The sequence below is a fragment of the Oryctolagus cuniculus genome, chromosome X (genome assembly GCF_051225735.1).
Source record: "Oryctolagus cuniculus isolate XC-2025 breed Fujian yellow rabbit chromosome X, ASM5122573v1, whole genome shotgun sequence".
NCBI lineage: Eukaryota > Metazoa > Chordata > Mammalia > Lagomorpha > Leporidae > Oryctolagus > Oryctolagus cuniculus.
In genome coordinates, this window is record NC_142888.1 from 127,199,429 (window position 1) to 127,213,936 (window position 14,508).

A 14,508-nucleotide genomic window follows, 5' to 3' on the forward strand; every position below is an offset into this window, starting at 1 on the left:
TGGGACCTTAGGGGCACAGGGCAACAGGGATGTTAAGTGTCTACCTACTGGCAGAGGATGTGTCTAGGGAGAATTCTCTCTAAGATCTATAGAGAAGATTTCTTTATGTCTTTACTCTAAGGTGTCTTAAATATATCAAGGGCTTTACAGTATATATGGTTGATAAAGCCTCTGGCCTACCTTCTAGATCAGGTAGCTGCAATACATCAGACAACAGATTGGACATGAAGGAGAGCAGACAATACTGATAATGAGATTGAGATTGGCACTGAGAAATATTACAGAATAAGTGTTGTCTAGGGAGAAATTGGAAGAGGGACACCCACTTGCCAAATGGAATAGCAGATCTAAGCATGTTGGGCAACAGGAAACAAGCAGGAGGAAAGGCAGAGGCTTGCTCTGAGCATATCTCCAGGAATACCTGAAACTACCACAGTGTGCTTTGTACTTTCTTAGGAGATCCAGTCTGATGACTGGCTGCCCTCTACTGATAAGGGGATACCATCTCCAAACCAGTTCTTGAAAGACGGTGGGGAAATCCAAGCATAGAATTAGTTTTGTTCGAATCCCCTGGTATGTTTCTCGAGGTGGCATGTACCAATGCCATCTCACTAGTCCCAGTGATCAATTTCTGTTCACAATTGATCGTAATGATAGGACTAAGAACCAAAGGGATCACATAAACAAGAATAGTGTCTGCAAATACTAGCTGATAGAATCAAAAAGGGAGAGAATGATCCAACATGGGAAGTGAGATACACAGCAGACCCATAGAATGGCAAATGTCCTAAACAGCACTCTGGCCTCATAATCAGACCTTAAGGCATGCGGATCCGGCTGAAATGTCCATGAGAGTATTTCAGGCATGGAAAGCCAAGACACTCTGGGGAAAAAAAAACCTAAATGAAAGATCTCCACAAGTGAGATCCCAGTGGAAAGAATGGGTCATCAAAGAAGGAGGTACCTTTCTCTGAAGGGAGGAGAGAACTTCCACTTTGACCATGGCCTTGTCTAAATATGATCAGAGTCAGTGAACTCAGGGGGCTTCCATAGCCTTGGCAGCTCATGACAAGAGCCTAGGGTGATTACTGAGGCCATAAACAAGAGTGTCAATTTGTTAAGTCAACAATAGGAGTCACTGTGCACTTACTCCTCATGTAGGATCTCTGTCCTTAGTGTGCTGTACATTGAGATTTAATGCTATAACTAGTACTCAAATAGTATTTTTCACTTTATGTTTCTGTGTGTGAGCAAACTATTGAAATCTTTTCTTAATGTGTGCTAAACTGATCTTCTGTATATAAAGAGAATCGAAAATGAATCTTGATGTGAATGGAAGGGGAGAGGGAGTGGGAAAGGGGAGGGTTGCGGGTGGGAGGGACATTATGGGGGGGAAGCCATTGTAATCCATATTCTGTACTTTGGAAATTTATATTCATTAAATAAAAGTTAAAAAAAATTAGTTTTGTTTTGCTCACTAGTTCCAGAAGAGTTTCCTCTGCTGTTTCTTCCCTAATTCTTCCTTGAACCTGCAGTATCTCCACTTTTATTAAACTGTCTCTTCCCAGTATGACCTTGTCTAAATAAGATTGAAGTTGGCGAACTCAAAAGGTTTCCATAGCCTTGGAAACTCATGACTAGAGCCTAGGGAGATTACTGACACCATAAACAAAGTGTCAAATTGTTAAGTCAACAACAGGAGTCACTGTGTACTTACTCCTCATGTAGGATCTCTGTCCTTAATGTGTTCTCCAATGTGAATTAATGCTATAACTAGTACTGAAACAGTATTTTACATTTTATGTTCTGTGTGGGTGCAAACTGATGAAGTCTTTACTTAATATATACTAAATCGATCTTCTGTATATAAAGAGAATTGAAAATGAATCTTCATGTGAATGGAATTGGGAGAGGGAGCAGGAGATGGGAGGAGTGCGGGTGGGAGGGAAGTTATGGGGGGAAAGCCATTATAATCTATAAACTGTACTTTGGAAATTATATTTACTAAATAAAAGTTTAAAAAATTAATGTATCAAGGAGCACGAGCACCAGTGCACTAACAAATGTGTAGTAGATAAATGAGAATCTGGGAGAGGGCTATGTGGAAACTCTTGGGACTCTTTCCAAGTTTTCTGTAAATCTACAATTATTCCAAAATAAAAACTTATTGAAATTTAAAAAAAGTATTAGTTTTTAAGTTTAAGGAAACCAGTTAAATACATACCCAGCTCTACCTAGGATTTGTGACATATGTAATTCTTTATTGGAAGACTTTGACCTTCTTATAGCCTCCTTGAAGTTGGCCCTCTCTGGGTACCTTATGAATGTAAGCTGCCAATCAAATTCATTCTGTGTTTTGGCAGAGTCCAAGGCTCATGGGATCAGAATTCACACAATACTTGCTTGCCTTCCTTCTCTCACTGGCTCCCATTTATAAAAATGAAATTCAAAGGAAAAAGGTACATAGATACTTCGCTGTATGATTTTTTCTCACATGTTTGGTTCTTTGATTGGAATAGCTCTTTCTGATGGCAGAAAAGTCAATGCAGGATGTTAATTATTTCCAGAGAAATTAAACTATCAGTTGATTCTCCCCTGCACAAATCTGGGTGTGCTCAAGACACAATGGTTCATTAGCCAACATTGACCAGTGCCATGTCAACACGTAATGGATACATCTGCTACTGCCCTGACCCTGAGCTAAGAGAGTGGCAAGCCACTTTGAACCTCATTAGCTATCCACAGAACACATTTCATTTCAAGGAAAAAAAAAAGTGTTTGTTGAACCACTATTACAGGCACATAGCCTCAGAAGTTGTAAACTGAAGCCCAAGTATCAGATGGAATATAAGAATTCTTCAGGTACAATTGTTTAAAGAAAGCTTAAACTTGATCAGGTCAGATTAAAAATGTACAATTTGGGACATGCTCAATCGGACTTGCACAAAATGGTAGAGTTAGAATCATGCCAGGGGATCCCAATACAATCCCATCAAGGTGGCATGTACCAATGCCATCTCACTAGTCCAAGTGATCAATTGCAGTTCACAATTGATCGCAATGATAGGTCTAAGAGTCAAAGGGATCACACAAACAAGACTAGTGTCTGCAAATACTAGCTGATAGAATCAAAAAGTGAGAGAACAATCCATCATGGGACGCGGGAGACACAGTAGACTCATAGAATGGCAGATGTCCTAAACAGCACTCTGGCCTCAGAATCAGCCCTTAAGGCATTCAGATCTGGCTGAAGAGCCCATGAGAGTATTTTAGGCATGGAAAGCCAAGACACCCTGGAAAAAAAAAAAAAAAGAAGACCTAAATGGAAGATCTCTGTGAATGAGATCCCAGTGGAAAGAATGGGGCCATTAAAGAAGGAGGTACCTTTCTCTGAAGGGAAGAGAGAACTTCCACTTTGACTATGACCCTGTCTAAATAAGATTGAAGTCGGCAAACTCAAAAGGCTTCCATAGCCTTGGAAACTCATGACTGGAGCCTAGGGAGATTACTGACGCCATAAACAAGAGTGTCAAATTGTGAAGTCAACAACAGGAGTCACTGTGTACTTACTTCTCATGTGGGATCTGTCCTTAATGTGTTGTCCAATGTGAAGTAATGCTATAACTAGTACTGAAACAGTATTTTACATTTTATGTTCTGTGTGGGTGCAAACTGATGAAGTCTTTACTTAATATATACTAAATCGATCTTCTGTATATAAAGATAATTGAAAATGAATCTTCATGTGAATGGAATGGGAGAGGGAGCGGGAGATGGGAGGGATGTGAGTGGGAGGGAAATTATGGGGGGGAGCCGTTGTAATCCATTAACTGTCCTTTGAAAATTTATATTTACTAATAAAAAAATTAAATAAAATGACACAAGGAATCAGCTTTCTCTGTTTGACAAAGGAAGACAGAATAATTATGGAAAATTTAAATCTACACTTGACTCAAATTTGTGTTTTAACCCTTAACTTCAAAGTCATACCTTACCAACTTCTTTTTGCTTCCAACAGCTTGTATCTACATAGCCAAGTGTAGAATTTAGCCTTGTTAATCTCAGTTTCATCTACTAGGAGCATCTGTATCACGTGGGATTGTATTAGAAATGCAGGCTTCAGACCCTTTCTCAGGACTACAGAATTGGAATCCATGCTTTCATAAGATCTCCAGGTGATTCCTGTACACAGTAATGTTTGAGTTCTTTCACCAAAATTACCTCATCCAGTCCTCTTAAAAACATTTGAGACGTGTCATGCCCATTTTACAGATTAAAGATAAGGACATTGAGATGTCTATGTTAAATGCCTAACATAACACAGCAAAGTGATAAAGTAACTGAAGTGATAGTCAAAAGCAGATCATAACATCTGACTTCCAATCGCATGCTCCTGATATTGAACTAAAACTGTCTCTTTATGACGAGTAGGGGAAAGGTAGCTATTTCTATGTGTGAAATGGACTGAAAATGGGAGACAGGGAGTAGAAGGGAAAAGTAGCCAAGGGCCTGGGTCTCATCAGTCCACAAAAAGGACAACCAAGTCCTGACTGATTGTAAGTCAAATGTAATTATGAAAAGCCATTGCTAAAATCACTCATTATTATCACCTCAGAAAGGAAGTGTCAGGTAAGTTACAAGAAATAGGTACTAACAGCTGGTGATTGAAAAATGTGAGGAGTCAATCATTTTCATCTGTCATGAAAGTATCCTGGAAGCCGGTTTGCGGCTTCTGTGATCTCTCTCCTTGTGACAGTAATCTAGTGGCTTCTATCTGATACAAGCTCTAGTTCCCAACACATCAGTTGGCAAACAAGTTTCCCATCCCAGAGTGGACTTATATTTTTGGACTTCTCTGAAGAGAAACTAAATTTTATAAACAAGAGAAAATGTGTTGTGCTCAGAATTTAATTTTTTGGATCTTGTGTTAGCTTTCTATTGCTGCCATAGCAAATTACCTCAAATTTAGTGTGGTTTCTGACATAAAAAATTACCTCAAACTTAGTGGTTTAAAACAATACAAGTTTGTTATCATTGAGTTCTGGAGGTCAGAAGTCAGATTTCAGTCCCACAAGGCTAACATGGCAAGGTGTCAGCAAAGTTGCATTCTGAAAGCACTAAGGAAGAAGCAGCTTCCTGCTCCTTGGACCTATTGGCAGATTTCAGTTCTTTGTGATTACAGAGCAAAATGCTCCATTTTCTTCCTGGTTGTAAATTGAGGGCCAGCTCCAACTTCTAGAAGACTTTCCAGTGAAATGAAATATCAGTTTATTCTCTCATGAGTAAATTGCAATACTCTCAAGACATCCTGGCCTTTAGCCAGCATTGACCACTTGTCAACATATACTGGATACTGCTGACACTGACCCTGGGTTAGGAGAGTGGCAAGCCACACAAAAAGCTACATGCTTTGCCTTTTGCCCTTCTTCCTCCATATTCAATGCCAGAAGGGCAAGTCCTTCTCAAATTGCATCACTCTGACCTCCAATTGTGCCTTCTTATTTCACTTTTAAGGACCCCTGTGATTATCTCGGTCCCACCTGGGTAATCCAGGATAATCTGCTCAAGATCTTAATATTCATATCTACAAAATCTTATTTCCTATGTAAGGTAAAACACTCACAGGTTCTAGGGATGAGGATGTGGGCATCTTTGGGTGAGTCATTATTGTGCTAACCGGAGATCACTTTAGTCATTCAGGCCTTTGAACGCTGTCATGTGCATTAACTTATCCAAGAACATGCATATGAGTGGATAGATGTCGATCTCATTATTATTTGCAAATAAATCAAGCAGACTATATCTTAAACACCAGGATAGAAAACAAGATAAATACCCATTGTATGTGTATTAGCCAAAATTTATCCTTATCAGAAATTTATCTTAATTTATATATCTCCTTATAAAATTTTCGGTATCAGACTGTGGTCCCCATCATGACTAGAAAATGATGAAATATCTGCTCATCACTGGCAAAAGAGTATGTGGACAGACTAGACTTGATTTGGAGTTTCTTGTGGTAATATTGGGGTTTGCAGTATTTATTTTCAGGACCCATATCATGGAGGCGGGAAAGCTACTTGAAACCACTGGCCCTTCACTGTTCCTACACCCATTATTTCCACCACAGCAACTCAGCTTTTGTCTGTTTTACACTATAATATGCTTCTGTAAACACTTTTTATTGCTTTCTATTTCTCAGTATGCTTTTGATTGAACAAATAGAATAAATGCATTGTTGGAAGGTAGAAGAGGTGGGGTATATTTCAAAAGAACTGACACAGACAAAAATGGATTCATCCCACCCCCCTGTTGGAATAAATTCAGGATTCAGAGGATCTGCCTCTAGTAGTCTAGTGGGATGAACCAGATACATTTTTTCTCTATGTCTAGAACTTGGAATTCAGAGAGAAAAATGAGGGAGGAAGATACAGAAAATCAGCTGTGGTTGTTGATTCCTTTTTTTAATATTTGTAATGATAGTTGTTTTTATTTATTTTAATGAATGTATTGATACATTCTATTCTTAGGGTCACTATAAATATGTGATAATTATAACACTATCATCATCAATTCTTATGTTAATGGGATATTAATACAAAGAGAACAAATTCAATGTATTTTGTAGATACAGTTCAAATAATTCCCTCTTTCTTTCTTTTTCTTTCTTTTTTAATTTTTCAGATAACATATTTTAAATTTACATTATAGTCAAAGGTTTAGTACTGCACTAGCCATAAGGAAAATGCAAACTAAAAACACAATGAGATAGCACCTCACCCCTGTCAGAATGTCTATTATCCAAAAAGCAGAAAGTAACAAATGCTGGCTAGGATATGGAGAAAGGGGAACTCTTATACACTGTTGGTAGGAATGTAAATTAGTGCAGCCATTGTGGGAAACAGTATGCAGATTTCTTAAAAACCTAGAAATAGACTTGCCACATGATCCAACAATCCTACTATTGGGTATATACCCAAAAGACATGGCCACATTTTATCAAAGAGATACATGCACCATGGTGTTTATAGAAGCACTTTTCTCAGTCACCAAAATATGGAATCAAGCAAGGTGTCCATCATCTAATGAATGGATAAAGAAAATGTAATGTATATGTGTGTATATATTTTTATATACACAATGGGATATTATTCACATATGAAAAAAGAAGAAGATTCTACCATTTGCATCAAAATGAATGCAACCAGAGGGCATCATATTGAATGGAATAAGCTAGACACACAAAGTCAAATACCGCATGTTCTCCCTTATATGTGGGAGCTAAGATTGAAAAGAAAAAAAAAAAGAATAAACTAATGCCTGTGTGTATCAGTATTGCTACTAGTTTTGTCAATGACTAAGACTGCTATACTCTATAGTCTTAATGATCTGTGATTATTTTAAAATTATATTACATGAGTGAAATGGACATCTTTACACTTGATTATTGCTTATAGTCCTTCCTATATTCCCACTTTTTACTTGATGTTGAGTCCATTGCCCCAGGCCTATCCTTTTACAACTTAATGATGAACTGAAATATGAAACCATTCCATATTATTGGGTAGACTTACACTGGATCCTTATAAAACTCACAATCATGCTGATGAAATTCATGCAAGTCTAAACTAAACTCAAAATTTTGGCCAGCGCCGTGACTCACTAGGCTATCCTCCGCCTGCGGCGCTGGCACCCTGGGTTCTAGTCCCAGTTGGGGCACTGGATTCTGTCCCGGTTGCTCCTCTTCCAGTCCAGCTCTCTGCTGTGGCCCAGGAGGGTAGTGGAGGATGGCTCAAGTGCTTGGACCCTGCACCTGCATGGGAGACCAGGAGGAAGCACCTGGCTCCTGGCTTCGGATTGGCCATTTGTATAGTGAACCAATGGAAAAAGGAAGACCTTTCTCTCTGTCTCTCTTTCTCTTACTAACTCTGTCAAAAAAAGAAAAAGATTTTAATACAGGATTGCTGCATCAAACATCTCATGCTACATGCCTTTGGAAAGTTCTGGGTCTTTTAAATGTGCTGCCAAGGTCAGTATCCTATGGACTTTTTGTCAAATCTTCCCATGTATATTTCCCTCTACAAAATCATTACCCATTCTGGAACTTTTCCTTTTTGATGCCCACACAGCTTGATTGTAGAGAGTGGCCAATTCTTATACTCATTTCCCTTAAGTGGTCATTGTCAATATTGACTGGCCATTGGGTCCCCTCTAAGAACACAACAAAAGATGTAACTGTCAGAATTCTTAAGAGAAATAATTTCAATATGTCCACTTAGTTATAAGATTATAATCATTTTCATATATGGCCTCTATCATGTCCATAACCTCTTAATTGGAATTTTGAAACTCAAAAAGTTCTGAGAGTTGTTATTTTACTGAGACAAACTCATTTGATGACAAAACATGACGTAAACTGATATGCGGATATTTATGTCGAGTATTTATTTATTCCTTTTATTCTGAACATTACTCAAGGCATTTTAATAAGTTTTGTTAAGGAGGACTTCCTAAGGTCTCAACTGGGAGTTTTATATATAGTATATTCACCTTACTACTATTTAAAATAAAAACGTCCAAAGAGCAAAATGCATCTGTCCTTAGAAGGAATTTGGATAAGGACACTGGTATATGAACATGAACACACACACACACACACACACACACACACGCACACACATTTTTTACTAAACCCATAAAGCTTTTATTTTGATTTAGCTGAGAAATAAGTTGATTTGTGTAAATCCAGCCTCTTTTTTTATTTGTAACACTTCAGAGCATTTGGTTTTGAGGGAACAATTCCTGGGATTGTTTTTTTCTTATAGAAGTTGCTCAAAAATAACTCTTTAAATGGGAATTTTATCCAATCATATTCCAAAGAGTCTATTTTGGTTTGGTAATAGCAGGATGACCAGCTTTTTATGAGGAGCCAGAAAAAAAAATTAATGCATAAATGTGAAAGACTACTAAGAAGAGCCTTTCCACTTGAAAATCATAAATGTGGATACAAATTAGATTTTATCCCTCCATCTACCACCCAATATTCTCTGTATTGTAGATGAACTATTATATTCAAAATTTCACCTGGGGGGAATTGAGACCAAGTTAGCGTAATCTCTGGATTAGTCTCACTTGGATATATTTTCTCAATCTTTATTTAGTAACCAAAGGGAAGAATTGATTAGATTTAAGAGGGACTTTGCATAAATATGAAGTCATTACTTACATTAAAGTGAGAGCTGCAGGGGAATGCTGGGAAATAGGAGCACCCCCATGGTTGGGGCAGCACACACAGGTCTCCAGGGGATATAGTCCCCAATTTCTTGTGCTTCCTTAATCTCTTGGCATGTTTAGCAGAGCAGTGTACTTGCAGATAGTATTTACTTAGGAGACAGCATTTTTAAATGAGTTTCATTTTACTCTATGAAAGGAAATACCTACCGGGGAGATTAAAAGGCCAGTCTTTAGGGATGGAAGGCACAAGCAATGCAAAGGTCTCAATGCTGGGGCTGGGTAGTGACTGATGAGGAGCCCATGATGGCTTCAAAGGGATCCCTTTTTTTCCCCCAAGCAGCAGCTGGCTATGACTCCAGCCCAATAGGTGAGGGCTGTAATGTTGGGAAGAGACTCTAGTAAGGATATGCAGTGGAAATATAACCTTGTTTGGCTTTAGGCAAAGAATAAATGGCTATGCTTGCATAATCTCAGGCACAAGAATCCTTTTGGACCCTTTGAGGTCTGAATGTGGAATGACAGAACCAAATGATATCCAAAGCCAGGATTTGTCTCTCTTGACTGAGCTGCTGCCTCAGATTTGGGAATAGGGGGCAGGAAAGCCAGATGAGTTGCTGCCCTGTGTGAGAGGGAGGGAGGGCCAGAAGACAGCTAGGCAGATTAGTGGACTAGATCCCACACACAGGAAAGTTGCACTTGAGCTCAGCTTATCTCCAAAGGGGCTTAGGTAGAAGAACCAGAGGGCAAGTAGAACCCTCCCACAAATTAGGAGCCCAATTTCTGAGAAAAAATCAGAAAAAAAACTCAGTCCAAAAAATCAGACCAGTAAAAGCAAAGCAATGGCATACCCCAGTATGCTAAGAGGTAGCTGAGGTTGATTTGTGACAGGGCACAGAGAGCAAACGATTGGTAGGGAAGGAATATCGATTCTCAATAAAAGCAGAGTAGTAAATGGTGTCACTTTGCAAATGCTTTGCTTGGTCAGCTTTACAAATTTAAAATCAATCATTAGAGATGGTTTGTCCCCTAGGATCATAATTCTTGGTAAAATTTTTACAACAAAATTTTACGAAAATTGTGGTGGAGCAAGCAAAGAAGAGTATTCTCTCATTCTCTTATTCATGCACCCAACAGACAGCAATTGAGGGCCAACTTTAGTCAGGTTGGTGCTGAGTGCTGGGCGCTCATCAATGAATATGTTTGGCACAGCCACTGCCCATGGAGGGAGGTGGGAGGACAATGTGAGAAGAGTTAGTCATGGTTGTCCAACCAGCTGGGAGGAAGAGGCAAGCCCTTCCTTCTCTGTGGGTCTCAATTTCCTCCAACTAAAAGGAAGATTGAACTCATCTTTTTTTGTAATAGGACTATAGTTTGTGTTTAGCTAAGATCAGAGCCTCTCAACAAACCTATTAGACAGTAACAGAAAATGAAACACTATCTTACTGAAAAAGAAATGAGACCATTATCTAAGTTTCTACTGCATCTGGAAAGCATGAAACCTTGGCATGGCTTTCCTGGGAAGGGAGACAGTTTCTTGGGAACCCAAATAACTTAGATATATGCAGATCTAGTTCTAATCAAACATTGGACCTTGAGCCAGTCACTGTACCTCTTGAGCCTCACTTTTCACATCTGTAAAATGGGAATAGTCCGTGTTACTCTGCCTGTAGCACACAGGTCATAGGCCTTTTACGAGTAACTGAACTATTTCCATCTGGTTTGAGATGGAATGAGGCAATAAGTGGTGTCATTTTTCTTTCAGCCCACCCTTGGCTACATCCCAGCCTCTACCTGTAGCACAACCCAGCGGAGGGTCTGGCAGCTCCAGCGAGTCAGAGAGCAGCTCTGAGTCAGACTCAGACAGCGAAAGCAGCACCACTGACAGTGAATCCAATGAGGCACCTCGTGTGGCTACTCCAGAGGTGAGTGAAGTTGTCAGGGCCAAATCACCATCTGACTTTTCCCCAGACAGCATCCTGACATACATACATACATATCCATGCACACAACACACACACTTTCAGCATATAAATTGCTTTAGTACAATAACTACTTCAGCAGAAAAGTATCCAGGTGCTTGATAGAATTGTTTTTCTCTAAAGCATATATTTACAGAATCCCAAAATATGTACTTTTCTTGCTGTGTGACTGATTTGCAGTGTGACTCACTTAGCTACTCTGAATTGCAAATTTCCTCATGTGTAAAATGAGAATAGTAATGACTGGGATAGCAACTTCTCTTTTGAGAGCACCAACGAAGCCAATCAAATCTACTTCTTGGGACACCAACCTTACTCTCCATTAGAGTAATGAATGCTTTCCCTATAATGATCAAGAAGTCACATGTTTTAAATGATCATAATATAATAAAACATTTAACTCAGCCCTGTAAAATAAGAAAATAATAATATTGCTTTATTAATATAATAATAAGAAGAAAAATTGGCTTTTCCTTTCTCTGAGTTCAGGATAGCTGCCCAGTTCAGCTGAGACTATACCTGATACAGCAACTGAATCCCAACACCCCATGGCTCTTCAAACACTTGGTTTTCAGTAATCAGAAAATAATAATAGAATAAGGCAGTAGTAATATTACTACTGTTAACAACAAAAAATATTTACTGAACATTGACCTTGTATCAGACACTGTGCTAAGATGGTGATTTTAATTTTCTCATTCCATCCTCATAACAACCCTACAGGGCACTTTCTATTACAAAATCCCTTTTATGGATAAGAGAATAAGGTTCTGAAAGCTAAGAAAAACTTTCCCAAGCTTGTACAGATAAGAGAGTGATAGAGCCAAGACTGAAACCCAAGTCAGTGTGCTGCCAAAGCTCGTGCTTTTAACCACAGAACTACACCACTGATAGAGGCAGCCAATACAGTTTTCTTAACTCTTACCTGCCATTGTCCTGTGCAGATTGGCATTGCAGCTACTCAAATGTTTTGAACTCTGTCATCATCTATTGACTAATTCCATAAGCCTCAGCTAATGGCTTCCAAAAGAAAAGCTCTACTCATACAAATTATGGCTCTTCCAGTTCAACTGGTAGAATTCAGAGCTGTGAATCAAGAAACTAAATTGTACACATCATTTCCATGGCTTACCAGTAGACATTAATGTCTGCATCCATGTCCCCATAAATTGGTCATTGCTCATACACCAAGGTAAGTGCAGTGGATTTTGTGTAAGTGAAATATTTTCATCCTTCTGTAACAATACCCGACTTATTCTATTTGCCATGAATTTCAGCATCATATACAAGGTACTTGCAAGACCTGGTGGATGGAAAGCCTTTCCTTTTCAATTATATTTAAAGTGCCTTCAGATTTCTTTAAGGATCAGAGACCATTGCCTCTTCCTCCTGGTGATAGAGTGAATGATGATTCCCAACAAAAGGTTTTGTGAATAGGTTTCCCTCCCAGAGATGCCTACACACCTTCTGGAACAACTCCCTGTGAATAATTCTTTCCTTCCTAATCAGAGCGGAGAATGTTTTCAGAGGAAGTGTGAAAATTAGTTTAAATATGTAGAGTACAGCTGGTTTGTTTCTGGATAGCTGAGGTAATCTGATTATCGTGTGCACATGTGTGTATATGTATGTTGCGGGGGTAAGGGTAACTGGTCACTTAATGTCCAAAGGTTTTATTATGTCGCTGTGCTGAGAGTCCCCCTGAATGTGAAGTGCATTCCCCAAATGTGAACTGCATTCTACCTACTATTTCTCAATCTGCAGCCTGACCCACCTTCAACCAACAAGTGGCAGTTGGATAAATGGCTCAACAAGGTGACATCACAGAACAAGTCATTTATTTGTGGTCAAAATGAAACACCCATGGAGACCATTTCTCTGCCTCCTCCTATCATCCAACCAATGGAAGTACAGCTCAAAGTGAAGCCAAACCCCAGCCAGCTTCTGGCTGAACCTAAGGAACGGCCTCTCCTCAGTCTCATCAGGGAGAAGGCCCGTCCACGGCCTACCCAGAGAACTCCAGAAGCAAAGGCTGTGAAACATAAGCTGTCGGTACCAATTGAAACAGCCTCTCAAAGGACAATTGGGAAAAAGCAACCCAGAAAGATGGAGAAGAACACCAGTATTGAGGAGTTTACCTGGCCCAAACCAAACATTACTAGCAGTACTCCCAAAGAAAAAGAGAGCATAGAGCTTCCTGATCCACCAAGAGGCCGCAACAAAGCCGCTGCTCACAAACCAGTTCCTAGGAAAGAGCCAAGGCCTAATATCCCTTTGGCTGCTGAGAAGAAAAAGTATAGAGGGCCCGGAAAAATCATCCCAAAGTCCCGGGAATTCATTGAAACAGATTCATCTACGTCTGACTCCAACACAGATCAGGAAGAGACCCCGCCGATCAAAGTCCTGCCTCCTTGCATTGTTCCTGGAGGTAATACTGCTAAATCCAAGGAACCCTGTGGTGCCAACCTGGCCCTGAACACCTTAATCAGCAGCAGCAACAACTTAACAATCAATAATGAAGAGCCAACTTTTTCACCGATTCCTGTCACACAAACTGAGCTGCTGTCCCCTCTACAAGATCAGGAGAATCTGAAAAACCTTTGGGTGAAAATTGATTTGGACTTGCTCTCTAGGGTACCTGGCCACAACTCACTCCAAACAGCACAATCCAAGGCAGAACACAAGGAGACTGCTTCAAAACCTAAGCGTCAGACTGTTCCTCCAGTTGTGGAAAAACTGCCCCCTAAGGGCAAGCGTAAGCACAAGGTAAGCTGTCCAATGTGATCATTAGCAGCGGCTATCTGCTGTCCAAATTGGTCTTCAGTCTTGTTTTCAATGAAGCCAATGCCAGTGGGTTACACAGTTTGGTGAAAACAGTAACGCTTTCCATGAGAAGTGCAGTATTTGATACATGACTAGGGAGGAAGTGCTAGAAATTATCAGAGTTTGGCATCTATTGACAAGAAAGTCCACTGTGGCACTTAAGGGATTTATGATGTGCCATAAAGAAGAATAAGAAGAGTCTCTGTTCCCAGGCAGCTGGTCCATGGCATCAGCTCCTTAAGCTCCTCTTGTTTTCAGACTCAGGTCATTTCTCCTTAAACTGCTGCCCCTGGATCAGCAGGGTGCTTATGTGCCCTCAATTTCCAAAAGCTTTCTCAGGACCTCATTCATTTCTCTGGATAAATGTTAGCACCCCCACCATCCAGTTATCTTTTTCTATCCTTGATTTTACCAGACTCCAGATTCATGTTCTTCCCGTCATGCTAGGATTACTGGCCTATGTAGCAAGCTTGAC

General features: G+C 39.7%; 1 protein-coding gene across 2 annotated transcripts in view; it reads left to right on the forward strand.

Moving 5' to 3' along the window:
- AFF2 (ALF transcription elongation factor 2) overlaps positions 1-14,508 on the forward strand; it is a 592,065-nt gene that overhangs the window by 535,790 nt on the left and 41,767 nt on the right. For both annotated transcript variants that reach the window (XM_008273461.5, XM_051831608.3), the window contains 2 exons: positions 10,997-11,156; positions 12,975-13,976. In XM_008273461.5, coding sequence (XP_008271683.3) covers positions 10,997-11,156; positions 12,975-13,976 — 1,162 coding nt within the window. The remainder of the gene's footprint in view (positions 1-10,996; positions 11,157-12,974; positions 13,977-14,508) is intronic.